This window comes from Notolepis coatsorum (genome assembly GCF_963971535.1).
Source record: "Notolepis coatsorum genome assembly, chromosome: 15".
Classification (NCBI taxonomy): Eukaryota; Metazoa; Chordata; class Actinopteri; order Aulopiformes; family Paralepididae; genus Notolepis; species Notolepis coatsorum.
This window is the reverse complement of record NC_140179.1, coordinates 75,849,009-75,875,033: the sequence shown is the minus strand read 5'-3', so window position 1 is coordinate 75,875,033 and position 26,025 is coordinate 75,849,009. Positions and strand designations below refer to the sequence as shown.

Below are 26,025 nucleotides of genomic sequence, written 5' to 3'. Positions count from 1 at the left end.
TATGCGTGGGACCACGTACAGGTCAAAACCTTGACAAAAAAAGTGTGCGTCATTACAACAGGATCATGACACATAATCAATGCATCTTGTATAGTAACAACAGGAAAAAAACAAATAAGATATAAAAAAAAAAAAAAATGGAAGCAAGTCCAATTGGATGAAGTGGTAACAAGAAAGTTAACAAAACCAAAAACAAGAAACAGAAAAACCTTCATAGAAAGAAAATAATATTGTATTATGTTCTGTTCCTCTGAATTGTTCCGCTCTGAACTTATAACAAAGAGCAACATTTTTAAAGCTTAGAGCCCCGCCTAGTGGCAAATAACCGAATGGCAGTGCCATTCGCTGCAGGGCCGGTAGGGGGCGCACACTGGTCTGCTGCGACGCCGTGACGCCATGGATTGTCAAAAACACGGAAGGGACAGAACAGTTTATATTTTGGATGATGTTATTATGGTTCGCAAAATATCATGCATTCTTCAGTAACAAATTGCTTGCCACGTCTGCTCCTGTATTCGACAGAAATGCTATGGATGTCCTGCAATGATTTTTAGACGAGAAAAAAATAGTTTTTTTTGACAAGGTCGTCATAGTTACCGCACAGCATGCACTATGCAAACAATTAACATTGTATCGGGTTGATGCTGAACCTATTATTACTGTTGTTGGAATGTTACGTTTGTCCAAGAAGAAAGCCCTGAACTTGGTGAGGGAATTCGATGCCTTTCCCAAAGTCCCAGAGAGCTACATTGAGACGTCGGCCTCGGGAGGGACAGGTGAGTTGGAATGAATGAATGAATGAATGAATGAATGAATGAATGAATGAATGAATGAATGAATGAATGAATGAATGAAAACTTTATTTAACAGATTGCAGAATGGGTACAATACAGTACGGCTCAATACATACAATTGTTAAGGGGATGCAGACCTGAGAAAGACGTTTGTCTTGTTTCCATCAGGGTCCCCCATTTTCAATTCATATAGTATAGTATATATATAGACAAGTCTTCTGTTGGCTACTGGACAGCTCCATTGGTGTAGTTGGGGTTTTAAGGGGTTAAGTGACTTGCTCATGGGCACCTCAATGGTATTCATTGAGGGATCATGGAACCTGCTTCTCTAACCATTGGACTGTCAGTGGGTGCCCTACTGGGCTACTTCTCCCATTATTCTCTCTTAACAATTGTGTGTATTGAGTTGTACTGTACTGTACCCATTCTGCAATCTGTTAATAACATTTTTCAATCAATCAATCAAGACACAGACAGCGTTCCCTGTACCTTACTACAACATTTCAGAATTCATACATTTGATTGATTGATGATTGACATTTTTATTAACAGATTGCAGAATGGGTACAATACAGTACGGCTCAATACACACAAGAAAGACTTTCGACTTGTTTACATCAGGATCAGGGTCCCCCAATTTCAATCCATAATTAATGACATTTATGACATACACAACATACAGATATACATATATCATGACATTTATGACATACATCACATTGATTGATTGATTGATTGAAAACTTTATTAACAGATTGCAGAATGGGTACAGTACAGTACAGCTCAATACATACAATTGTTAAGGGGATGCAGACCAGAGAAAGACTTTCGTCTTGTTTACATCAGGGTCCCCCATTTTCAATTCATCGTAACATATATGACATACATGACATACAGATAGACAGTACTGCTACATCTATATATTTATGACATACCATATTTGTAAATACAGTACTGTTTGTGATACAAAGAGAGCCCAGAAAAAAAAAAGTATATACATTTGCCGTAGAAACTGTACATTGGATTGGGTAGGTGGGGGGGGGGGGGGGGCTGTACATTGGAGGTGGTTGGGTGGGTGGGGGGGGGGGGGGGGGGGTTGGGTAGGAGTGGGGGGGGGGGGGTTGGGTAGGAGGGGTGGGTGGGGGACACTGTACACTGACATACAGATATACAGTACTGTTACATTTATGACATACAAGATATACAAATATACAGTACTGTTTAACAGAGATCCTAACAGAAAATATACATTAGAGGGGGAGGAAACTGTGTACATTAAGAGGGGGTTGGGTGGGTGGGGGTGGGGGTTGGACATTTAAAGGGGCCAGTTTCGAATTGCAGCCTCCTGTAGGTGCTCTTTGAGGGCAGTTTTGGAGGAGGGTAGGGATTCACATTATTTTACGGCTGTGGGTAGGGTGTTCCACATTGTTGTGGCATAAAAACGTGTTATTCCTATGGTCTAAGACAGTCCAAAATATTATTGAACACAAACAAATCTCTCCCAAATTCAACAGCTTGAGTGCTAAAATTCAAAAGTGTGATGTCATCATGTATAAAGGTATAATAGATAATGGACTGGGAAATATGGTAATGGTCATACTGAGACTAGAGCATCCAATGGTAATGAGACCACTACTATATAGACTGAAGCTTCTTTGGGTTAGGTATAAAAACAGTCTCAGTCTTGTCTATGGAGCAGCTCCAGACTTTATATTCTTAAGACTTTAAGAATGATTCTTTCTTCTCTGGTTTCTGGATTTGGGAGAGAGTAGCTCATGTTCACAAATATTGATTGAGATTTCTTAAGCCATGGAAATAACATATTGGAATTCTTAATGTGGGTGGTTTTCCCCCTTTAAATACAATTTAGTGCACCTGACGTAATTCATATTGGCCTCTCTTTTTTCGTCCACAGTGTCATTGTTGGCATTTAGTGCCATGGCCCTTCTGGCCTTCTTGGAGTTTTTTGTCTATCGGGACACTTGGATGAAATATGAATATGAGGTGGACAAGGATTTCTCCAGGTAGGCTTTTGTTCAAAGCTAATATCAATTCACAATTACTGAAAACATTTCCTCTAAATTAATTGTGATTTATTTTTTAATTTCTTATTTTTCAACTGTACATTCTGTGGAGAGGTTTTTCTGGTTATTATAATTGTAGAAATGGCCACAACTCTTACCTATTTGATCTTTCAGTAAATTGAGGATAAACATCGACATTACCGTCGCCATGAAATGCCAACGTAAGTGTGCAACTATCTCTAGATCATGTTAAATGTCCCATATTGTAGTCCTTTTCAACAAGTTAATATCGGTCTCTGAGGTCCCCTAAACATGTCTTTGCAGTTTTTTGCTGAAAATACCACTCAGATTTAGCATTCTAGCAGCCTTCTGTTTCTGTCCTGTTGTCAACAGGCTGTTTCTGCAACGATCCGCCTTGATCGTACAAATATGTTAATTGATAATTATAACAGATTATTATTGCAGATCAAATGTGACTCAAGATCCAGCAATATCATATGAAACTTACCACTAAGAATTTAGTCAGAAGGGGGCGGCTAAGTGGCGCAGTGGGCAAGGCGCTCGCCACTAACGCAGGATATGCTGGGTTCGAGCCCAGCTCTCGGCGTTGCTTCCGGCTTGGCTGGTTGTTCATACTAATACAATTGGCAGTATTAGGAGGTGGGAAAGCCGGTGGGTGGGGATCAGACATTGTGGACAGCGACTCCTACAGGTCGGTTGGTGCGCCTGTACAGCAGAATCAGGAAGTATCAGGGCAGCGTGAGCCTCCCACGTGTTACTCCTCGCCGCTGAGAGATCGCGCTGTACAGGTGAAAAGATGCGACGGCTGCCTCCTCGTGTACCGGAGGGGACACCTGGTCCACATTGCAGCCGGCCAGTGGGAGGCATGGTCTAACAACGTTCGAGACAGGGGAGGGTAGAATTGGATAATACGAAATTGGGATGGGAGAAAAAATTGAAAATGGGGAGAAAAAGTAGATAAAAAAAAAATTTAGTCAGAAACACATTTTAGGTTCAACTTTAGGTAGAAAAGAGAACGTTTACGAGCAAGCCGCCCTTTTTGTGTACATGGTCCGTGTGAGTCAAGGACGCGCATTGCAATGAGCTTTTTTCTTGTCACATCCACATAAAGACAGAAGTCCAAACGACTCATCTAAAGGCACATTTTCTGAATATGGCCTGGGTGCAAAATCTGACTGGGTTGTCTTATTTCACAGTTTGAGTGTTAGTAGACCAGTCAAAGAATATGGGACCGTTAATAGTACCACCACTAACTGGAGAAAAGAAGTGCCAAAGTACATTATTATGCATATACATTATAAAAAAAATTGGGACATGTATGCTTAATAACATGACTTTATTATATGCGGTTTCAGATGTTGGAGCAGACATTTTGGACCTGGCTGAGACCATGATCACGTCCAATGGTCTTCAGTATGAGCCTGTGAGTAGATGATTGTCTTGATAAACAAGGTTGGTTGGGTTCAATTCACCCTCCCAATACACTCCAATCAGTTCAGGAGGTGGATTTCCTCTACAGTTAAATGTGTCTTTTAATAAAAATATTGAAAAACGTTTGAGTTGAGAAGATTAGGCCCTATATATAGACAAATGAATCCTTCATCGTCAGCCAATAAACAGCGGTATCTGTTAAAATGTTGTATTGAAACTGAATTGAAATAAACCCTAGTATGTAATGCGTAGACTCAAGAAATGTTTTCAAACTTGGTAAAGTATAGAACCGACTTTACACAACAGTCGGGAAAGTAAACAAGCGTTTGCAGTAGCTGTAATCTATATTATCAGAGGAACATCCAAATGCGTCTTCTTTTGAGAACGCGGAGATGCTGCTGTTTTTTCCCCGGTTACAATTACTGTTTTGCCTTTTTTCTCTCAACGATAGGTTATTTTCGAGTTATCCGCACAACAGAGACTGTGGCAAAGGTAACAATTTATCAGACTATTTGGAGACCTAAATAACACTGTTTGGATTGACTTTCTGTTGCTTAAATATAGAGAAAGCTCTTTCAGATTATAGGAGCAACAAGAATGTGAAAAATAAACGTATAGCATAGATTCCTGCAGCTAAAGACTCATTCCTGAAGTAACTCATTCCTTATGCTTTTTGGCAGTCGTCAAGGAATCTTGCTTAACCTCATTCCAGTTACAGTCTCCTGTCCGGATATATATACAGTTTAACCACTGAATTGTATATATATATATTTTTTTGTTGTGGTTCCTTGTTGTCTCCAGGACATTGCTTCTCATCCAGAACAAGCTGAGGGAAGAGCACGCCCTCCAGGAGATCCTGTACAAAACAGTTCTGAAGGGAGCTCCCACTGCCCTGCCCCCACGGTTAGTTTCATCTGTAAAACAAATTATAATAATAAACCACAGTAGTTGATGCAGATGACGTGTGAATGAATGAATGAATGAAAACTTTATTTAACAGATTGCAGAATGGGTACAATACAGTACGGCTCAATACATACAATTGTTAAGGGGATGCAGACCTGAGAAAGACGTTTGTCTTGTTTCCATCAGGGTCCCCCATTTTCAATTCATATAGACATATATGACATACATGACATACAGATAGTCAGTACTGCTACATCTATACATTTATGACATACCAGATTTGCAAATACAGTACTGTTTGTGATACAGAAGGAGTCAAGAAAAGGGAGTATATACATTTGACGTAGAAACTGTACATTGGAGGTTGGGTGGGGGGGGTTGGGTACATTGGGATATTGACAACCATACTGGGTAATTTACATTGGAGGTGGTTGGGGGGGGGGGGGGGGCGGGGGGCATACTGTATAAACAAGTAACACTGTACATTGAGGGGGGGGGGGGGAGGAGACACTGTACAAACAAACACAATTGTACATTGAACTATTGACAAAACCATACTAGGTAAATGACTGTACATTGGAGGGGGTTGGAATGATTGGGTTAGGATATTTACAGGGGCCAGTGTTGAATTGCAGTCTCCCGTAGGTGTCCCTTGAGAGAGGTTTTGAAAGTGGGTAGTGATCCACATTCCTTTACAGCTTTGGGTAGGGCGTTCCACATTGATGTGGCATAATTGCGAAACGTGTTTAGTCCCTTATTTGAGCCGAATCTGGGTTTGACATGATTTGTGGAGCTCCCTCTGGTGTTGTGATCGTGGTATTCACTGACCTTTGGGAAGTATTTTGACATGTACATGGGTACCTTGGTCGTGTAGTGTATCTTGTAGACCAGGCCCATTGCAAGTTGTTGTACTCTGTCGTCTACTCTAAGCCATCCTAGGTTGTCGAAGTGGGCAGGGGTGAGGTGGGTTCTAGGAGTAAGGTCAAGCAGTAGTCTGACCAGTTTGTTTTGAGATGTTTGTAATTTTGTTTTTAGCGCCTTTGAGGTGCTTTGGTACCATGAGGTGCAAGCATAGTCGTAGTACCCCTGAATGAGTGCTCCTGCCAGAGTCTTCAGGGTGTTCTTGTTTACCAGAGAGGAGATCCGGTACAAGAATCGAGTTCGTTGGTTGACTTTTTTTATTACATTGGATGCCATTTTGTCACAGGAGAGATTAGCCTCTAGGATGGACCCCAGGTAGGTAATTTCATCTTTCCTTGTGACAATATTGTCACCCACTGTAACTGAGAAGCCGTCGGTCTTGCTGAGTTTGTTATTTGAACCGAAGAGAATGGACTCTGTTTTGCCCATGTGTAATGATAGTTTGTTATCAGCGAGCCATATGCAGATTCTGCCTAGTTCCGAGCTGAGGGTTTTTTCAACCTGTAACTTGTTCTTGTCAGAGACCAGCAGGGCTGAGTCGTCCGCAAACAGGAACAAGTTGCAGTCACAAGCTGACGACATGTCATTTGCATAAATTAGGAACAGTAGCGGTCCTAGTATGCTTCCTTGTGGAACACCACAGCTCACTGTGAGGGGGGGGGATAGGGTACCGTTTACCTCCACCATCTGTTCCCTCCCCTCAAGGTAGGATTGCATCCAGCTCACTGATAGACTATCAAAACCAATTGCTTTTAGCTTGTCAATCAGAATGGAGTGATTGACCGTGTCAAAGGCCTTTTGTAGGTCCAGCATGACCATGCCGCAGTATTTGCCTGCGTCCACCTCTTGTTTGATGTGGTCATTCAAATAGAGAAGGCATGTGTCAGTGGAGTGGGATGTTCTGAAGCCAGATTGGAATTCGTAGATTAGATTTTTTTCCGCTAGGTACTTTTCGACCTGTTCGTAGACTATTTTTTCCATGACTTTCGAGATGGAGGTGAGAATAGAAACAGGGCGGTAGTTGCCTGGGTCTAATTTGCTGCCCTTTTTGTGCAGAGGGGTCACCCTCGCAATTTTGAAGTCCTTGGGGACGTGTCCCTGTTTTATGGAGAGGTTTATTATGTGTGTGATGATTGGTGTGATGGCGGCTGCTGAGTCTCTGAGGAATTTGGAGGGGATGTTGTCATGGCCAGTGGCCTTGTTAGGTTGGAGGGCGCTCAGTTTATTGAGTACCTCATCTGTTGTTACCGTTTCCAGCTTGAAGTTGTCCTTGCGGACCCCTAGGTTTTTGTAGAAAGCTACTATGTGTTCTACCCCATAAAGCCCTGAGTGGGAGGGTAGTTTGTTTACCAGTGTTGTGGCTATGTTTGTGAAGAAAATGTTTAAGTAATTGGCTACATCCAGCTTGTCTGTGATGAGCGTGTTGTCAGTTTTTATGTTTATGTTTGAGAATCTGGTTTTAAGTTTTTTACTGCATCCTAGTTGATTATTGAGTAATTTCCAAAGTTCACGTGGTTTGTTTTTGTTTTCCTCAGTTTTGTCATTGATGAAATTCTTTTTTGCAGTTTTGATCATGGAGTTTACGTCGTTTCTTAGTCTGTTTCTTTCTAGTTTGAGTTCAGTCACGTGGGCTTGGAGTTCACTGCTCGTGCTTTTAGTAAGCTTTGACTGACTTTTACGAAACTCAGAGCATTTTTTGTCTCTGGTTTTCATAGCGGCCAGTATTTCGGAGTGCATCCACGGCTCAGCGCGATTTTTTACCCTGGTGGTTCTTAGGGGGGCCATGTCGTTTAGTATTGCTGAGAATTTGGTTTTGAAACCAAGCCATGTTTCGTCAACCAGTGTACCATTGAGTTCATCTGACCAGTCCAGACTCTCCAGTTCAAGGTTGAAGGCCTCGCTAGAGTAGGTTTTGAGGTCTCTAGATGTGACTGTTTTGTGGCAGCCAGCCTTTTGTTTTAGTTTTTTTCGGGTACAGAATATCATATAATGATCACTTAACCCACATGCTATAACCCCTTTATTTGAGATCTTGGACTTGTCGGAGGTCAGAATGAGGTCAATGGTAGTCTGAGTTGATTCACATACACGTGTGGGTTGGGTGATTAGCTGGCTGAGGCCATGCAGATCACAAAACCTACTGAAGGCCTTGAAGACGGGTGCATCTTTTCGTTGCATATCCGTGTTCCAGTCTCCAATAAGAATTTTGTCTACATCCTCAACTCCAGCTAAACACCCATCCATTGTATCATAAAAGCCACTATGATCTGGCGGCCTGTAGACTGTGCCAACCAGTAGGGATTTCGCCCTTTCGAATAGGATTTCCACCCATACAGTTTCAATTGATTTATGATTCAGGTCATTTCTGTTGATGAATTTGGTGTCCTTGTGTATGTACATACAGACACCACCTCCATGTTTGTTCCTATCATTCCTGATTATTGAGTAGTTCTCAATCTCTATCTCTGGATCTTTTACAGAATCGTCGAGCTTAGTTTCTGAGAAGCACAGTATGTTTGCCTTACCATTTATGAATATTTGCTTGATTTCATCCATTCATGTAGCCAGTGCTGGATGATATGAGGAACAAAATGAATGGAAGGTCACGTTTGAGACAATCCAGTTAATGCATCATATTTGGAAGCTCTTGCTTAGGGCTGTGCCGATTTTTTAAATCTTTTGGGCTCTGAAGCTTCGGTAGTAATCGTCGTGGAATAATCAAAGCTTCGTTCTTCCTGTCCAAAGTTTCAATGTGGCAGCCAGGTAAAAGAGCTATGGGATAGATGCGTCTACACTTTCCGTAGCCGCATTTCCGGCAAGACGCTCTCTGATTGGCCGACGCCTGTTTCTACACTGGTTAAGCTTAGGCACTCTTTCGAAGTTGGTTAAGGTTAGAGTTTGTCTTAGAGCGTGACGGCAAGTTCTTTCGACGGTTAAGCTTAGGCACTCTTTCGAAGTTGGTTAAGGTTAGAGTTTGTCTTAGAGCATGGCGATAGAACGCCAGGTAGTTTGCAGGCTGTTCGATGCGGAAATTGGCAAAGACACATCTCGTCACGCGATTGGGCAACAGTGGCCAATCAGAGAGCGTCTGCCAGAAATGCGGCTACGGAAAGTATAGACGTGGGATAGATAGGTTTTCTGAAATGTCTCATGATGATTAAATATCCTTGTTTGAGGAAATAATTTTTTTCAAAATGAATGTTGTATTATTATTTCTATCAGCAATTCTTTATGCTGATGTAGGAGTCTTTGGAGTGGTAAAAAAGCATTAACCAAAAAAAAACAGAAAGCATTTTGGCATTGATTTACCATGGCAGCGATTGAAGCTTCGAAGCATTTGGGTCTGCCTTATAGACCATATTCACATGGTGGCCATTTTGCTCTTATGTCATGTTCAGGTTGGGTTCCTTTCCACCCTGTTCCCACCCAAAATGGGAAAGGGACCCAACCTGAGCAGAATATAAGAGCAAAATGGCCGCCGTGTCAATGCTTGGTAAAAGGATTTAGTGAGAAAACCGACAGAACGTTTTCTCTTTCTCATTAATTTTTATTGATTTAGAATCTACTGGAGCAGGGAGAGGGGGGATTATTATTATAATAATAATATATATATAGAAGGTAGATAAGGGGGGGGGTAAGGTGAGTTTAGCTCGGGACCACAAAGCTAAAACAACAGTCTATTTTTGGGGATAATTAATTGAAAAACCAAATAATGGGGGAGCTCCCGTAGCTCACCGCATATCTCGGCGCTATTTCTGCGTCGGGGAAAACCGTGCTCGTCACGGATCTGGGGGACACGAGTTCGATTCCCGGGCCCGCCGTCATTTCTCAGAATGTCTTCCCCTGCTCTACATCCCATTTCAACCTGTTTCTGTCGGTCATGCTTGACCAGAAAAGCGATAAACGCTAAAAAATAAAGTTTAAAAAAAAAAGAAAAACCAAATAATGTACTAACCAACTATAGGCCAATATCCAACCTCCCACATTGATAAATAATTATCGAGGTTGCAAGCAATGTTCCCTCTAAGGCGCGCGCGCACATGGCAAAACGCTCCCGCGCACATCTGAAATCTATCGCGCACAGAAACGAATCCCACAGAGGACAAGTTGGTACATAAGATTAGTTTGCTTAATAGGAGTATGACACTCACACAAACAGTCAGTTTATGGCCAGACGCTACTGTATTAACATGTTGTCTCTGACTGTAAGCTGTCCTTTCATTGTGGCCACGGTGAAATAAACCTTTCTATTATTAATAATGACTCAGAATGATTAATGTAAACGGCTCATTGTTTAGTCCCTTTAATATTTTCCATTACAGATGGACAAATGACTGCATGGCGCATTGAAACGGGGGGTCAGGTGGCGTAGCGGAGATTGCGTTCGTCACCAACACCGGAGACGCTGGATTCGCCTGTTCAAATCCAGCTCCCGGCGTTGCTATCAGCTTGGCTGGTCGCTCACACTAATACAATTGGCAGTATTAGAGGGTGGGAAAGCTGAAGGGTGGGTCCTGGGCGTTGTGGACAGCGACCCCTACAGTTTGGTCGGGGTGCCTGCTCAGCAAGGGTAGGAACTAGGGAGAGATAGTGCGGCCTCCCACACGCTACACTCTCCCCGGTGAGAACCTGTGCGGCCAGGCTGGCCTGCCGGCAGGCTGCACATGCGTCGGAGGAAAGCATGTGACAGTCTCCGGTCTCTCGGACCAACAGTAGGGGAAAGTACGCAACAACCAGGAAGGGTGGGATGGGAGAAAAAATTGGGAAAAAGAGGGGAAGAAAGATAATGAAAAATAAAATAAAACATGGCGCATTGAGGTTCACAATATCAAAACATCCCATGATGCTGGGGTGGAAAATCTAACCATAACAGTTATGAAATGTGCTTATGAATAATCCAATACAATAACACAAATAGACGATAACGGATACATATTGTTGTATTGCCCAGCCCTTACATGTAGCTCATCGAATTTGCAGCTATTGAGGGGCGACAGTGAGCTCAGGAGGTAGATTGGTCACCTGGTAGTCGGAGGGTTCCCAGTTCGATTCCCGCTCCTCCTGGGCAGCGTGTCGATGTGTCCTTGAGCAAGACACTTAACCCCTAATTGCTCCTGATGAGCAGGTTGGCATCTTACATGGTCGCATCTGCCATTTTGGATAAAAACGCTATATAAATGCACCATTTACCATTTATTGAAAAAGGTTGTGTGTGTGTGTGTGTGTGTGTGTACGCGTACGCGTGTGTGTGTGTTTGCAGGGAGCCCCTCAGCGCCTGCAGGATCCATGGGCACGTCTATGTGAACAAAGTGGCTGGAAACTTCCATATCACTGTTGGAAAGTAAGAAAAGTTCAAGTTTCAAGTTTGTTTTTATTTGTCACGTATTACGGTGAAATGCTTGGTTCTGTATGAGCCCCTGAGAATGTGCTTCATACAGTAAAAAAGTAAGTAAAAGAGGAATAACACTATACAATATACAATACAATATACAAACTAAAGTACAACCTAAGTACAATCTAAGTACAATGAAGTCAAAATGCAGACCATGAGGTACAAATGCAGACAATGAGGTACAAAAACTTTTTTAAGGCAAGGTGCAAATGAGGTTTGAATGTAGTGCAAATCTCTTTAATAAATAGATCAATATAATGTAGTTTTAAAGTGTCTAAAGTGAGTGTTTGTTTAACGTGAGTGTGTGCATGTGGATGTGTGTGCAATGAGTGTAGATGGATGGGTTGATGGGTTGATGATGTTACATAGTCGTTGAGCATCCTGATGGCCTGGGGATAGAAGCTCCTTCCGAGTCTCTCTGTACTGGCCGTGAGACTCCGGTAGTGCTTGCCTGACCGCAGCAGTTCAAGGAAGTAGAGGCGCTGCTGTGCCTTCTTGACTACACTGTCGATGTGTGTGGTCCATGTCAAGTCCTCAGATATGTGAACTCTTGAGGTACTTGAAACTGTTTACTCTCTCGACCGGTGCCCCGTCGATGCTGAGGGGGCTGTAGTCCCTGACCCCCGACCTCCTAAAATCCACAATCATCTCTTTTGTTTAGCTGACTTTCAGGGAGAGGCTGTTCTCCCGACACCACAGCCAGGGGCGTCATTTTGGTATGGCAAGGTATGGCACTCGCTAGTGATGCACGATATATCGGCCGCCGATATAATATCGGCCGATATGGCCGTTTTTTTACACATCGGTATCGGTTTGATATCAAGATAGGGCCGATATATAAAAAAAATTAAATAAAAAAATTAAATTAATAATTAAGATTTTCTTTTTACATGTTTTGGCCTTAAATAGTTTCAAAATATCTGTAATTTCTGAAAAGAAGTTACAAACGTTTTAAAAAAATGCGTTTTGGAAAATAGCTCTTTATTTGATTATCATAAAAAGCGAGGTAGGTGCGCGAGGGAGGTGCGCGTAAGGTTATCGAGGTCGACGACTAGCTCAACTGGTTCGCCGCCTTGCTGTGGATCCTGCGGTGCGTTGGTGACAAGTTCAATTCCCTTCAATTTTTTTATTTTTTTTTAACGTGCATTCTTTCGCCGGTTAAGTTTAGGCATGTTAAGTTTAGGCATTGTTTCGGAGTTGGTTAGGGTTAAGGTTAGGCATTGTTTCGGAGTTGGTTAAGGTTAGAAGGGTTAAGTTTAGGCGCTGTTTCGGAGTTGGTTAAGGTTAGAGTTTGTCTTAGAGCATGGCAATATTCTTTCGGAGTTGGTTAAGGTTATGGTTAAGTTTAGGCATTGTTTTTCGGAGTTGGTTAAGGTTAGGGTTAAGGTTAGGCATTGTTTTGGAGTTGGTTAAGGTTAGAAGGGTTAAGTTTAGGCGCTGTTTCGGAGTTGGTTAAGGTTAGAGTTTGTCTTAGAGCATGGCAATATTCTTTCGGAGTTGGTTAAGGTTATGGTTAAGTTTAGGCATTGTTTCGGAGTTGGTTAAGGTTAGGGTTAAGGTTAGGCATTGTTTCGGAGTTGGTTAAGGTTAGAAGGGTTAAGTTTAGGTGCTGTTTCGGAGTTGGTTAAGGTTAGAGTTTGTCGCAGAGAATGGCAATAGTATGCAGCCTATTTCCGCACTGCAGCTCTCTCGCGCTGCCGCGGTCACATGGGCGTAGTGGCCAATCAGAGAGGGGTCTGCAGAAATGGAGTTCAACCAATCAGAGAGGGGTCTGCAGAAATGGAGCTACGAAATGTAGAGACACGCACCACCTGGGGTCTTCCTGTCAGGAAGTCCAAGACCCACTGGCAGAGGTCATAGTCAGGTCTCTTGTTGGAGGGGACTATGGTATTGAATGTTGAGCTGTAGTCAATAAATAGCATTCTCACATAGTTCCCCTGCCTCTTGTCCAGGTGTGATGCTGCCGTGTGCAGTACATGGGCTATATGGCGTCCCCCGTGGACCTGTTGGGGCGATATGCAAATTGCAGGGGGTCCAGGGTGTTGGTTATGAGCATGACTCTTGTCTTTGAGCTATACATGCAAATAAGCTTCAAGACATTACTGTGGGAATAATGTGTGTAAAATTTAAATATAAAGAAAAATCAACTCAATAATTAGACTCAACTACTAAATTTTTTTTAACACTTTTATAATAACACTAAGTTATAAGACATTTATAAGGTATTTGAAGATAATGAACTAATCATGAACAAACCATCTATATACATTTGTAAATGATTATTAAATCATTTATAACTATATTTGTATAACATTTACAAATTATTTATAACTCTTTATCAACATTGTTTGTACTTGATTTGTTTATCATTAAATAATGTTATTTAATGTGTAGTAACACATTTGTAGATGCTTTGAAAAATGGATATAAAAAAACGACTATACCTCCATTTATTTGTCCATGTTCAACAAATGATTTGTAAAACATTCTTAAAATATCTAATAATCTAAAGTGAAGACTAATCATCATTAACAAATGTCTAATCGGTTGTTTATTATTTGTGAACTTTTAACTTTTTAAGAATTCATGCTGCCCCATCCTTTTAACACATTGACCGCCAGCAGCAGGGGGCGCTGATCCCCCTTCAGCGCCAGGTCTTTATTCAATGTCCAGCCTTTTTTTTCTCAATATAGTTTTAGACTGTGACATTTGCGAGTGCTTAAAATATATCTTATATTATAGCTATGGGTCTAATACACCCGTCAGTGAGTTGCTTCCAGTCAACATCCTCAAAACGGATTGTTTTTTCATCCGTACATTTCCGTTTTATACCGTTTTGAATGTCGGTATGGTTTGGGTGATTCTGAGTAATTCCAGGGAAAGACGAGAAAAAGGCATTTTAGTGTAATCCAGTCATCATGTTGTAATTTTTCGGCTGATTATCGAATCATTCTGAAATCAACGCTAGATTATCATTATTATATCTCCACGTGCATACATGAAATGCCCCCCCCCCCCCACATACATGAAAGCGCCTCCCCACCCCCCCCCCCCCCCCACCCCCCCACACACACCGCAGCTAACGGTAATAAGCACATACACCTACACACAGATAGCTTTGATCGCGGTAGAAAGAAATATCAGATCAACGCCAGATTTTATATATGGAGTCCTTACCTGGTATCCAGTGGTGCAGTCGTAATATCAGAACTGCCTGTACGCTGTTTAAATGACGCCATGCGCATACATGTTCCCTCGTGTGCGCACAGAACAGATGATTATTATGCATAAATAGTAGGAAACATGTTTGTATAGGAAATTACTAGTTTTAGTTTAGTTTTTGTAAATATTGCCTTGAAATAGAGAAGCTGAAAAAGGTAGCAGGATGTAGCCTTCAATATATAAAGAAATTATATTGTCAACAGATATGGTTGAAAAACAAACAATGTTTTAAATGTAATTGTAGATACAATATTGTAGTTACAATTTCTTTAATTGAATTAACTTAAACTAGAAAAGTAAATACAAACTAAATTAACAATGTAACTTACAGTTTACAGGAGGACAGTTTCCTTCTGAAGCACAACTTAATGCCTCATCCTTCCAGTCGGGACCATTTGTCACATAGTGAGAGCTCCACAGCTCAAGCAAACCCCCACCAATTGGTACAGGGCTTGTATTTTGGTTTTGCACTTCTCGTTCTTGTTATTATTGCTATGCCATTGTTATGCAAAGACTAGGTGATAGCTGAGTACCGGGTACTTGGTGCACGGACGACGAGTCGAGTGAAAGTTGTGAACACATTTTTGTGCACGTACTTCTGCTCAGAAAACTGCTGGGACGGCGTGGTACCGCGTGGCACCACCACTGCACCACTGCTGGTATCTGATGTAATGCAAAAAAAAGAATCCAATTATCTAATCGCCATTCCAGTTATCCACAGCGATCATGTCCCCGACATTACCGAGCGTTACACTTGAACGGGCGGGCGGGGTTAGTATTCCATGCCGTCGTTGTAAGACCCTGAGTATTTAAACCTCGTCCCCACGGCTCAGATCGGCTCATAAAACACACCAGCCCATTTCCAATGGAATGCAATAGCTCCGCAAGGCAGTAGAGGGCGGTGTTGACCGTCTGCCAGCTCAGACACATTCACCAGGGTCTACAGAGGCTGCAGCCATGAATTATGAATATATATAGCGAATAAAAGAAATAACGATCCCAAAAACGAGTTAATTCATTTTTGGCGATATTCGCATGGCGGGCAATAACGAGTATACACGTTCTTGGCAAGTATACTCGTTTGTGAACTTTCAAGTCTCACGCGACTCCCGCTACAGTCTACATACTCCTGGGTCATAGTGTCCCCCAGCCAGGTTACATGTATATGGCCTGTCAAACAAGACTCTTTTTCTTTTCATTATAAACAATGTTTATTGGTTGCTTGTTGCTTTGTTTGTGTTAATAAAATTGCATTTATAGTTTTTAAATTTTTTCATATCCATTTTTCAAAGCATCTACAAGTGTGTTACTACACATTAAATAACATTATGATGAACAAATCAAGTACAAACAATGTTGATAATGAGTTATAAATCATTTGTAAATGTTATACAAATATAGTTATAAATGATTTAATAATAATTACAAATGTATATAAATGGTTTGTTCATGATTAGTTCATTATCTATATAACTCTCTATATAAATCTTAACTGTGTGTTATATAAAGTGTTACCAAAAAAATAATAAACCTCCAACATGCAACAATTTCAACGAGTTTCAGTTCATATAAGGAAATAGATCACTTGAATTCCTGCCATTCTCCAGGACAGTGCAGGGCTGGGGGACTGTTGTAAACTAGGAACGAGGATGGCTCCACCATCTAACAAATGCAAATCCGTATCCCAAGTCATGTGAACTGAAAAATCAAAAAACCAAAAGGTTTAGTTCTCTCTAATGAATATAATATGTTGAATATGTTCCTTACATGGCCTGTAACTCTATACAATCTTTGAAAACATTGCATAATTAGGTTTATTCTTTTGTTCAGCACATGTTTGTCATGAGCCCTCCTTAAAGGGTTAGTTCACAATTTTGTAACCCTAGCCAATTTATTACTTAGCAATAGGGATGTTCGATATTGGCTTTTTTACCGATACCGATATACCGATATTGTCCAACTCTTAATTTCCGATACCGATATCAACCGATACCGATATATGCAGGGTTTCCCCCCCCAAAAGACGGAATAATTTCAGGTAATTAACATTACATATCTTTTGTCATGGAATTAACACAGCATTATGCATACTTTTGACGATAAATAAAATCAGAATTTGTTCTTACTTGCTTGCCTGGGTAAATAAAGGTTAAATAAATGTAAAAAAAAAAAAAAAATCTATTTAAAAACCGATACTGATATTTTCCGATATCACATTTGAATGCCAATATCGGCCGATAATATCGGACATCCCTACTTAGCAAGGATGTTGTCAAACAGTAGAGTTCTTCATACTGGATAAACCCACAGCTGCGGCTAGTTATACACAAATTAATGCTCCTTACAAGCCCTGAAAACAACGCTGAAATCTACTCGCACTGTGGAGTAGTACTTCGTTACAATACTTAAGTACTGTTTTTGGGGATTTGTACTTTACTCAAGTATTATTAGGTTTGTATACTTGTACTTTTACTCAATTATATTTCAGGGGAAAAAACATACTTTTTACATTTAGAATGCAGACCTACAAAGTACAAATCTCGCAGATCCAACTATTTTAATTAGTATATTTGTTTCTCTGGCCGAACTAACTTACGTTATTAATCCTGCGGCCGCAACTTTATTTAAAAACAGCCAATCAAATCCCCATCAATGGAAAATGAACCTGCCCATACCCATGCTGATTGGTCCTTGTGCAAGACTAGAAAGTGGGGATCTTTGATTAAACACCTGCTATCAGAAGAATAGACAGTCAGATATATATTTTTTTTTCTTTTGCTCTTTAGTACTTAAGTACATTTAAAAGTAGAAACTTTTTTACTTTTACTCAAGTGTGTTTTTAGCCAGATACTCTGACTTTTACTTGAGTAAGATTTTGAGACGGTACCCATACTTTCACTTAAGTATAATTTCTGGGTACTTTTTACACCCCTGGTTTCAGCATTGTTTTCAGGGCTGGTACAGACGGGAGCGTGATCCCATTGACTTTGTATTAGTTTGTGGATAACTAGCCCAAGCTGCGGGTCTCCAGTGTGAAGCACATGATGGATTGGGCTGAGACCGACTCCTATCCGGGATCCTGGGGGGGTCATCAAAGTGAAGCAGGCTATTCTCTGTCCTCACTCCACGATAGTGGAATTAACTTCCCACAGCAGTCAGGACAGCTGAAACCTGCCATCAACTAAAAACACACCTCTTCAAATCAATATCCAAAATAATTATTTTTTTCTTTAAAAAATGGAGCGGCCGGGTAGCGCAGCGGACTAAGCGTCTGTCTACCACCGCAGAGACAGTGGGATCGAATCCAGCTGCGGTACCTTGGTCGACCGTCCATACTGACACAATTGGCAGTGTCAGCGGGTGGGAAAGCCGGTGGGGTGGGTCCTGGTCGTTGTAAACAGCGACTCCTACAGTTCGGTCGGGGCGCCTGCACAGCGAGGGAAGGATCTGGGAGAGGTAGTGTGTGACCCTTCCACATGTTACACTCTTTCAGTGAGAGTCCGCGCTGCCAGGTGAAAAGAAGCTGTGGGCTGGCTACACATGTGTCGGAGGAAGCATGTGATAGTCTCCGCCCTCCCAGACCGACGGTAGGGGGTAGAGTGTGCAATGACCAGGAAGGGGATTGGGAATTGGCATAACGACTAACATTGGGATGGGAGAAAAACGGAAAAAGAAGGGAGAAAAAAAAGAGAATTACATTTTTTTTTTATAATAAAATAATGTACTTTGCTACTATGTCTATACTACTACCTACTATGCTAATTTATACAACAGGTAGGTCCGACCACGCATTGTGATTGGTCGAGAGCGTTCTAAACCGTGAGTATATTCATGATACACTCACGGTTAAATCACCATGAATATACCACTGCGCTGGCTTTAGAATGTTGTAGAAAGTTTCAACTGCCATTCATCAAACGGAAACTGTCAACATGACCTATGACCCGCGGACAACGTTAAGTTTGATTTAACGTACCTGTTAACTATAAACGAGTGGATAGATATAGAGGAGTCTAATACAAGCGAAAGTCGGAAAAAGTCATCAGCACCTCGGACAGTTCCAGTTCAATGCCCAGGCTGTCGACTTGGTAGTGTTGAAGGATTAATTGCGGCTTTTCTCCAGTGCGTCCAGCTCATCTTTCGTTGGATTGGCACGTCTAATAATGCTGTTTTTATGAATACCGTTAGATGTATCTATCCACTCGTTTATAGTTAACGGGTACGTTAAATTAGACTAATACGTAATTAATTTGTGTTGCCAAGCTTGTTGATAGCAACGAGACATCTTTAGGAACTATTTTTCTACGCTAAGTTCACTGAAATCGATATAAAATACCCTAGAATTGTCTGTATTCATCCTATATGTTTCCCGACTGTGCAACTTGCTGTATAAAAGCAATAATACTCTCGAACCCGTGGTATGTCATGAATATTGCCACTCTGTGATGCCTACGCCACTCAAGCTTCGCTCTCGTGGCTGTGGGCGCATCACGGCCGTGGCAATATTCATGATATTCTATTGGTTCTCGTGTATTATTGCTTAAATGTCTGTCACAACCCTGAACAATTACCCTTAGCCGCCAGAGGTGTACCCCTCCTGCTGACTTCTTGTACACAATTTGTAAGTCGCTTTGGATAAAAGCGTCAGCTAAATGACTAAATGTAAATGTAAAATACTCTACCGATCGACAACATCATTTATTTATTTTTTAATCTACCTTTTCTCCCCATTTTCTATTTTTTCTCCCATCCCAATTTCGTATTATCCAATTCTCCCCTCCCCTGTCTCGAACGTTGCTAGACCCTGCCTCCCACTGGTCGGCTGCAATGTGGACGAAGCCTTGCATCATGTGTCCCCTCCGGTACTCGAGGAGGCAGCCGTCTCATCTTTTCACCTGCACAGCACGATCTCTCAGTGGCGAGGAGTAACGCGTGGGAGGCTCACGCTGCCTCCGATACTTCCTGATTCTGCTGTACAGGCGCACCAACCGACCTGTAGGAGTCGCTGTCCACAACGTCCGATCCCCACCCACCGGCTTTCCCACCCTCTAACACTGCCAATTGTATTAGTATGAACGACCGGCCAAGCCGGAAGCAACGCCGAGAGCTGGGCTCTAACCCAGCATCTCCTGCGTTAGTGGCGAGCGCCTTGCCCACTGCGCCACTTAGCCGCCCATGACAACATCATTTGTAAATAAGAAAAAGGGCTAGGGTTAATTTTAATTTTTTTTTAAACGGAACTAAACTAACCTTTTAACCTTTTTTCTCAGGCCTATTCACCATCCTCGTGGCCACGCCCACATAGCAGCGTTTGTAAGCCATGACAGTATGTGTATTTCCTTGCTTCCAATGACTCGATTGGACAGCTTTTTCACAATTTATATGAATGAATGAATGAAAGATCTTTTATTTTCGAACAAGTATAAAAACAAAAATATATCTGTTCATTTGACATATACAAAAGATAATAAAAAAATGACAACAAAAAGAGAAACAGATAAACAAATCATAGTTTACCCTGTTTGAAAATGGAGTAGGAAGAAGTATACACTTTTAAAAATTCCTACCCCTTTTTAATATCCTGTAATATACATGGAATTATACAGTATATTGTATATACATGTAATTAGTTAGGTGTATATATATATATATATATATATATATATCTATGTATATAAGATTACAGTGAACCTTATATATAACTTTATAGGGATATACTTAATCTAGGCTGACTCCATACTGCATGAGGATTGGATCAGGATTTTGCTACTTCCTTGATTTGAATCTGAGCTGGATCTCGTCCATTCCCATTGCAGTGTACAACTTCTCCCATCGGATAGACCATTTGTCTTTCGGAGAGGAGGTCCCCGGGATCATCAATCCTCTGGATGGCACAGAGAAAATCACCAATAACAGTAAGTCACGGCTCCTGCCAGACACTGCAGTGGGTGGGGGACCCAGGGGGAATACCTGATGGATGGTTTTTCTACCACACTGCGTTTTAGGGAGTGTTACGTTTTGGTGTCAACTAGGGATGTTCGATATTGGCTTTATTACCGCTATCCGATATACCGATATTGTCCAACTCTTAATTTCCGATACCGATATCAACCGATACCGTTATATGCGGGGTTTCCCCCCCAAAAAACGGAATAATCTCAGGTAATTAACATTACATATCTCTTGTTGTGGAATTAACACAACATTATGCATACTTTTGACAATAAATAAAATAAGAATTTGTTCTTACTTGCTTGCCTGGGTAAATAAAGCTTAAATAAATGTAAAAAGAAAGAAATTTGAAAACCGATCATTTCCGATATTCCTTTTACACACGTTGAGTGCCACGCCCCTTCCGGGAAGTGCATCTGGCCTTGCCGTCCATTAACCCCATGTAAACACGCACCTTGTTTGTAGAGCTAAACCTATATTTTATATTATAGCTATGGGTCTAATAACACCGTCGATTGTCAGTGAGTTGCTTCCAGTCAACGTGCAAAAAACAGATAATTTTTTCATCCGTACATTTCCGTTTTATACCGTTTTGAATATAGTTTGGGTGCTTCTGAGTAATTCCAGGAAAAAGACGCGAAAATAGCGTTTTAGTGGAATCCACTAAACACGTTGTCATTTTTCGCCTGATTATCGAATCTTCCTGAAATAAACGCTGGATTATCATTATTATGTCTCCTCGTGCATACATGAAATGGGCCCTGGAGCGCGGCGCTCCCCCCCCCCCCCCCCTCCTGCCCCCAACGGTAAACAGCCACACACAGCACACACAGACAGCTTCAATTGCGGTAGAAAAAAATCAACGCAATATTGGATATATAGAGTCCTTACCTGGTCTCTGATGTAATGAAAAAAAAATAATCCAATTATCTGATCGCCATTCCAGTTATCCACAGCGATCCTGTCTCCGACGTTATTGGGCATTGCACATGAACGGGCGGGCGGGGTCAGTTGTCCAAGCCATCCCTACAAGCGCTTGTTTTGCCGGAGTGTTTAGGACCCGCCCCCACGCCGCAGCTCGGTAGAGAAAAGAAACTACAACGTTTCTAATGGAGTGCAATAGCGGCCGAAGGTGTTAGAGGGCGGTATAAGACCGTCTGCCAGCTCAGACACTTTCAGAACAGTATGCACAAGGTGCCCCGCTGAATTATGAATGGCAATAGCGAATAAAAGAAATACCATGAGAAAAACGTCCTTTGGGTGCCGTTAACGTAGAACTACATTAACGGCACCCAAAGGGTTAATGCCAATATCGGTAGGTCGATAATATCGGACATCCCTAGTGTCAACCTTTCTTTTTTTTGCCAGTATCCTCACTGTGCTGATGGGCATTTCCTCAGCACTTCTGTGTCCCCACTTGCCCTCACTTTGTCCGTAGTCAGCCTGGGAGCTGCTGGCCCCAGGGCCCATGTTCACAAAGCTACTGTACCCCGATGTCTTCAACAGCTTATTCTCTAATATTGACCTATCTCGAACACCCAACCCTCTTTTCTTGATCCTCCCATCACAACTGTCACTTCCGTCGGACACAACAGAGGGCAGAGCTTGAGATCAATTAAGAGAACTAAAAATATATATATTCAGTATTTTGCAAAGATAATAGTTGTGACAAAAAAAATAAGTCTATCATGCCTATATTACTACCTAGTACTATATTAGTACCTAGTACCTGTCAGGCTTTAAAACTGTGTAGGACCCAGGCCTAGAACTGCACCCTGAGAGAGGGAACTGTGCCCTGAGTGGGAGGTTTGAAGGGTCAAAGTGGGTATCAAACAGGAGGGAAGACTGTCAGGTAAAGATGACTTCAAACTGTTAAACAGTAATCCAGAACTATTTTATTGCACTGTAAAAAATAAAACAATGATTTTATATGTCTGCACTTTATGTGCTCATTTTATGTCTATTCTATTCTACAATTGTATTGCATTGCACTATTTTACTCTGTCTATTTCATCTTACTCTTTTTATTATTGTCTATTTAAAACCATAAACAAGGTGGCCTGTTGGGATGTTAGTATGTGAAAAACTGTGATTTTATATGTCTGCACTCATTTTATGTCTTTTCTCTGTTGTGAAGCACTTTGAGCTGCATTATTATTATTATTAGCAAGTTGTACCCTTCCTGCTGACTTGTCGTACAGAACTTGTAAGTCGCTTTGGATAAAAGCATCAGCTACATGTAAAAATGTAGTTGGAATTCTGCACCAGCTGTTTACATTACAGCGATGTTTTCTAAAAATAAATGTTTTGAAAAACTGGAATACCTTTTTCTCGTCAAATACTTTTGCTTTTGTGTTGCTATTCCAGATAACCAGATGTTCCAGTATTTCATAACAGTGGTGCCTACAAAACTCCACACTTCGAAGATATCTGCAGACACACACCAGTTTTCTGTGACTGAGCGGGTCAGTATGCAATGGATACTGGGGCGTGTACTCATAAATATATCACTAGATGACTCACCCGTGCTGCTGGCCAACGGAGACCCATCTTGTGTGGGTGGAGCACGCCCACTCATAACATGCATGTCTATGGTGGATGTACTATTGAAATAACCATAGCTTGCTAAATTTTCTAAATTAAAGAGATGTAGATATCATACTGCATAGTGGACGTTCATATGAAAAAAAAATTATCTTCCAAGCAAGAATCATAGCCACGTTAATAACGTTTGTAATAAACCAAACCGTTTGTAAATCCGTCAAGATTTCAGCAAGTTAAGAGTATTTTTGTTTGTGCAGATCATCAGTAGTCCGTAGTCCACTCAAGCAAGATGGCCGCCGGTGAACTACGTGGAAGACTCCGCCTTGAGCCATCTAGTGTTTATATATATATATATCTATGGGTGTACTGATACAGGTGCCACTGCTGGTATCAAATATTGGGCCAATACCAAGCTATCTGCTTTTTTTATGACCATCTAATGGGGAAGAAAGACATGCATTGCTTTTACCCCTTTTCTTATTCTCTGCATTGCTTTTATTCTGTCTATTTTATGCTCATTTTATTTTATCATTATGTATATTTCACTTCTTAAGGCGCTCCCATAGTCCAGCAGACTGTACACAGAGCAGACTCCGCGGAGGTCCGCGCGGCTCTTTGAGCTTTGATCTCAGCGGACAGCAGACCCACAGGTGCGAAGCTCATATTATCTGACGCGCGGACATCCGCGGAGTCTGCTCTGTGTACAGTCTGCTGGACTATGGGAGCGCCTTTACTGTAATTCATGTATGAAATTATTTATTTATTCATGTAAAATAAATAAAGACAGGAGATGGGAGTACATTACATCTATATTTTAATAAAGAATAAAATAATAAATGATTATTTATTATAAATTAATAAATAATAATAATAATAATAATAAATTGTATTTATTCATTTATTTACTTTATACAAATAAAGTTTATTCTTAAAGTTTATTATTATTATTATCGGCATCAGAGAGAGAATGTCCACCAATAAGAAAATGATAGGACCACGTGTAAACTTATCAGAAATCAAAGCAATATGACTTGATTCTATGCACTTTTGACACACAGAAACACGTTACATTTCTTCCACACCTGAGGAAGAAAATGAATTATATCTTAACTACCATCCTTTTGTTTCTTAGGAGCGTGTGATTAACCATGCGGCTGGGAGCCACGGTGTCTCCGGGATCTTCGTGAAGTACGACACCAGCTCTCTGATGGTCACCGTCAGTGAACAGCACATGCCACTCTGGCAGTTCCTGGTGCGCCTGTGTGGCATCGTCGGGGGCATATTCACCACCACCGGTGAGTTACGGTGAGATCACGGAGAGATGGGTGTATGTACTGTATGTAATCCACCCATTAAACCCCGGAAACTCTTGCAGAGTATGGCGCTAGAGAAATCTGTAAACGTGTCTGTCTCTCTCTCTCGCTCTCTCTCCCTTCTCTCTCTCTCTCGCTCTCGCTCTCTCTCTCTCTTTTGCTCGCTCTCCCCCCCCCCCCCCCCCCTCTCTCTCTCTCTCTCTCTCTCTCTCGCTCTCTCTCTCTCCAAAGGCATAATCCATGGGTTTCTTGGCTTCTGTTTCGACATCGTCTGCTGTCGCTTCAAACTGGGAGCGTATCGGCAAAGAGAGGTAGGAACCCGAACTGTTTCTCTCTTAATGCCGTGAGCAGCTTTTCCTGCAGAACACCAGAGTGTGACTTGTGTGCCGTGTTCCCGTGTCATTTTCCACACTGTACCGCTTCCCTCCAGTGTCATGGAAACTACCAGCCGTGTGTCGTCTGTGGAATTTACTCCCATCTCTCCTGTCTTTCCAGGTGGCGCAGCCAGACGACCAGATGAGCCATCACCACGCCCCTCTGTTGGCAGACGCCTCCCCTCAGGAGGAGTAGCCCTCTGTCCCGTAGTGTTTTTGAAACTGTCATCCATGCTTTTATGACCTCTCGCCTTGACTATTGTAATGCCTTATATGTTGGCGTCAGTCAGGCCTCCCTCTCTCGTTTGCAGCTAGTTCAGAACGCCGCTGCCCGTCTGCTAATGGGAACACGTAAGCGAGAGCACATTTCCCGTGTACTGGCTTCCTGTGCGTTTTAGGATTGGTTTTACTGTTTGCTTTTAAATGTTTGAACGGCTTGGCACCGGGTTACCTCTCGGACCTGCTGGAACCTTATGTTCCCCCAAGGTCCCTCGGGTCCTCTGACCAGCTCCTCTTGGCTGTTCCCAAGTCCAGGCTGAAGCTTAGGGGGGACCGTGCTTTCGCTGTGGCAGCCCCAACGCTCTGCAATGAGCTGCCACTGCATGTTAGGCAGGCCCCCACTCTGCAGGTGTTCAAATCACGCCTCAAAACACATCTATTTGCTCTGGCTTTAGTTTTTTAAACAGTTTTTGAGAGACCTACCTTTTTTATGTGACATATTGTATATGTTTTTATTGTGTGCTTTTATTTTATTCCAGTAGCCCTCTGTCTGTCTAGTAGCCCCATGTCTGTGTCTAGTAGCCCTCTGTCTGTGCCTAGTAGCCCTCTGTCTGTGTCTAGTAGCCCTCTGTCTGTGTCTAGTAGCCCTCTGTCTGTGTCTAGTAGCCCTCTGTCTGTGTCTAGTAGCCCTCTGTCTGTGTCCAGTAGCCCTCTGTCTGTGTCTAGTTGCCCTCTGTGTCTAGTAGCCCTCTGTCTGTGTCTAGTAGCCCTCTGTCTGTGTCTAGTAGCCCTCTGTGTCTAGTAGCCCTCTGTCTGTGTCTAGTAGCCCTCTGTCTGTGTCTAGTAGCCCTCTGTGTCTAGTAGCCCTCTGTGTCTAGTAGCCCTCTGTCTGTGTCTAGTAGCCCTCTGTCG

General features: G+C 41.9%; 1 protein-coding gene across 1 annotated transcript; it reads left to right on the top strand.

Annotated features, from left to right (window-relative positions):
* Positions 1–670: 670 nt before the first annotated feature.
* On the top strand, positions 671–25,140 carry LOC311241597 (endoplasmic reticulum-Golgi intermediate compartment protein 2-like; the record flags this gene model as incomplete). Its single annotated transcript, XM_084330471.1, has 13 exons — positions 671–776; positions 2,710–2,818; positions 2,993–3,039; positions 4,195–4,262; positions 4,722–4,762; positions 5,072–5,173; positions 11,358–11,438; positions 19,982–20,037; positions 20,528–20,626; positions 23,031–23,128; positions 24,340–24,502; positions 24,752–24,831; positions 25,016–25,140. The coding sequence occupies 13 exons, from the start codon at positions 671–673 to the stop codon at positions 25,088–25,090; spliced, it is 1,125 nt and encodes a 374-aa protein (XP_084186597.1). The 3' UTR covers positions 25,091–25,140.
* Positions 25,141–26,025: the final 885 nt, after the last annotated feature.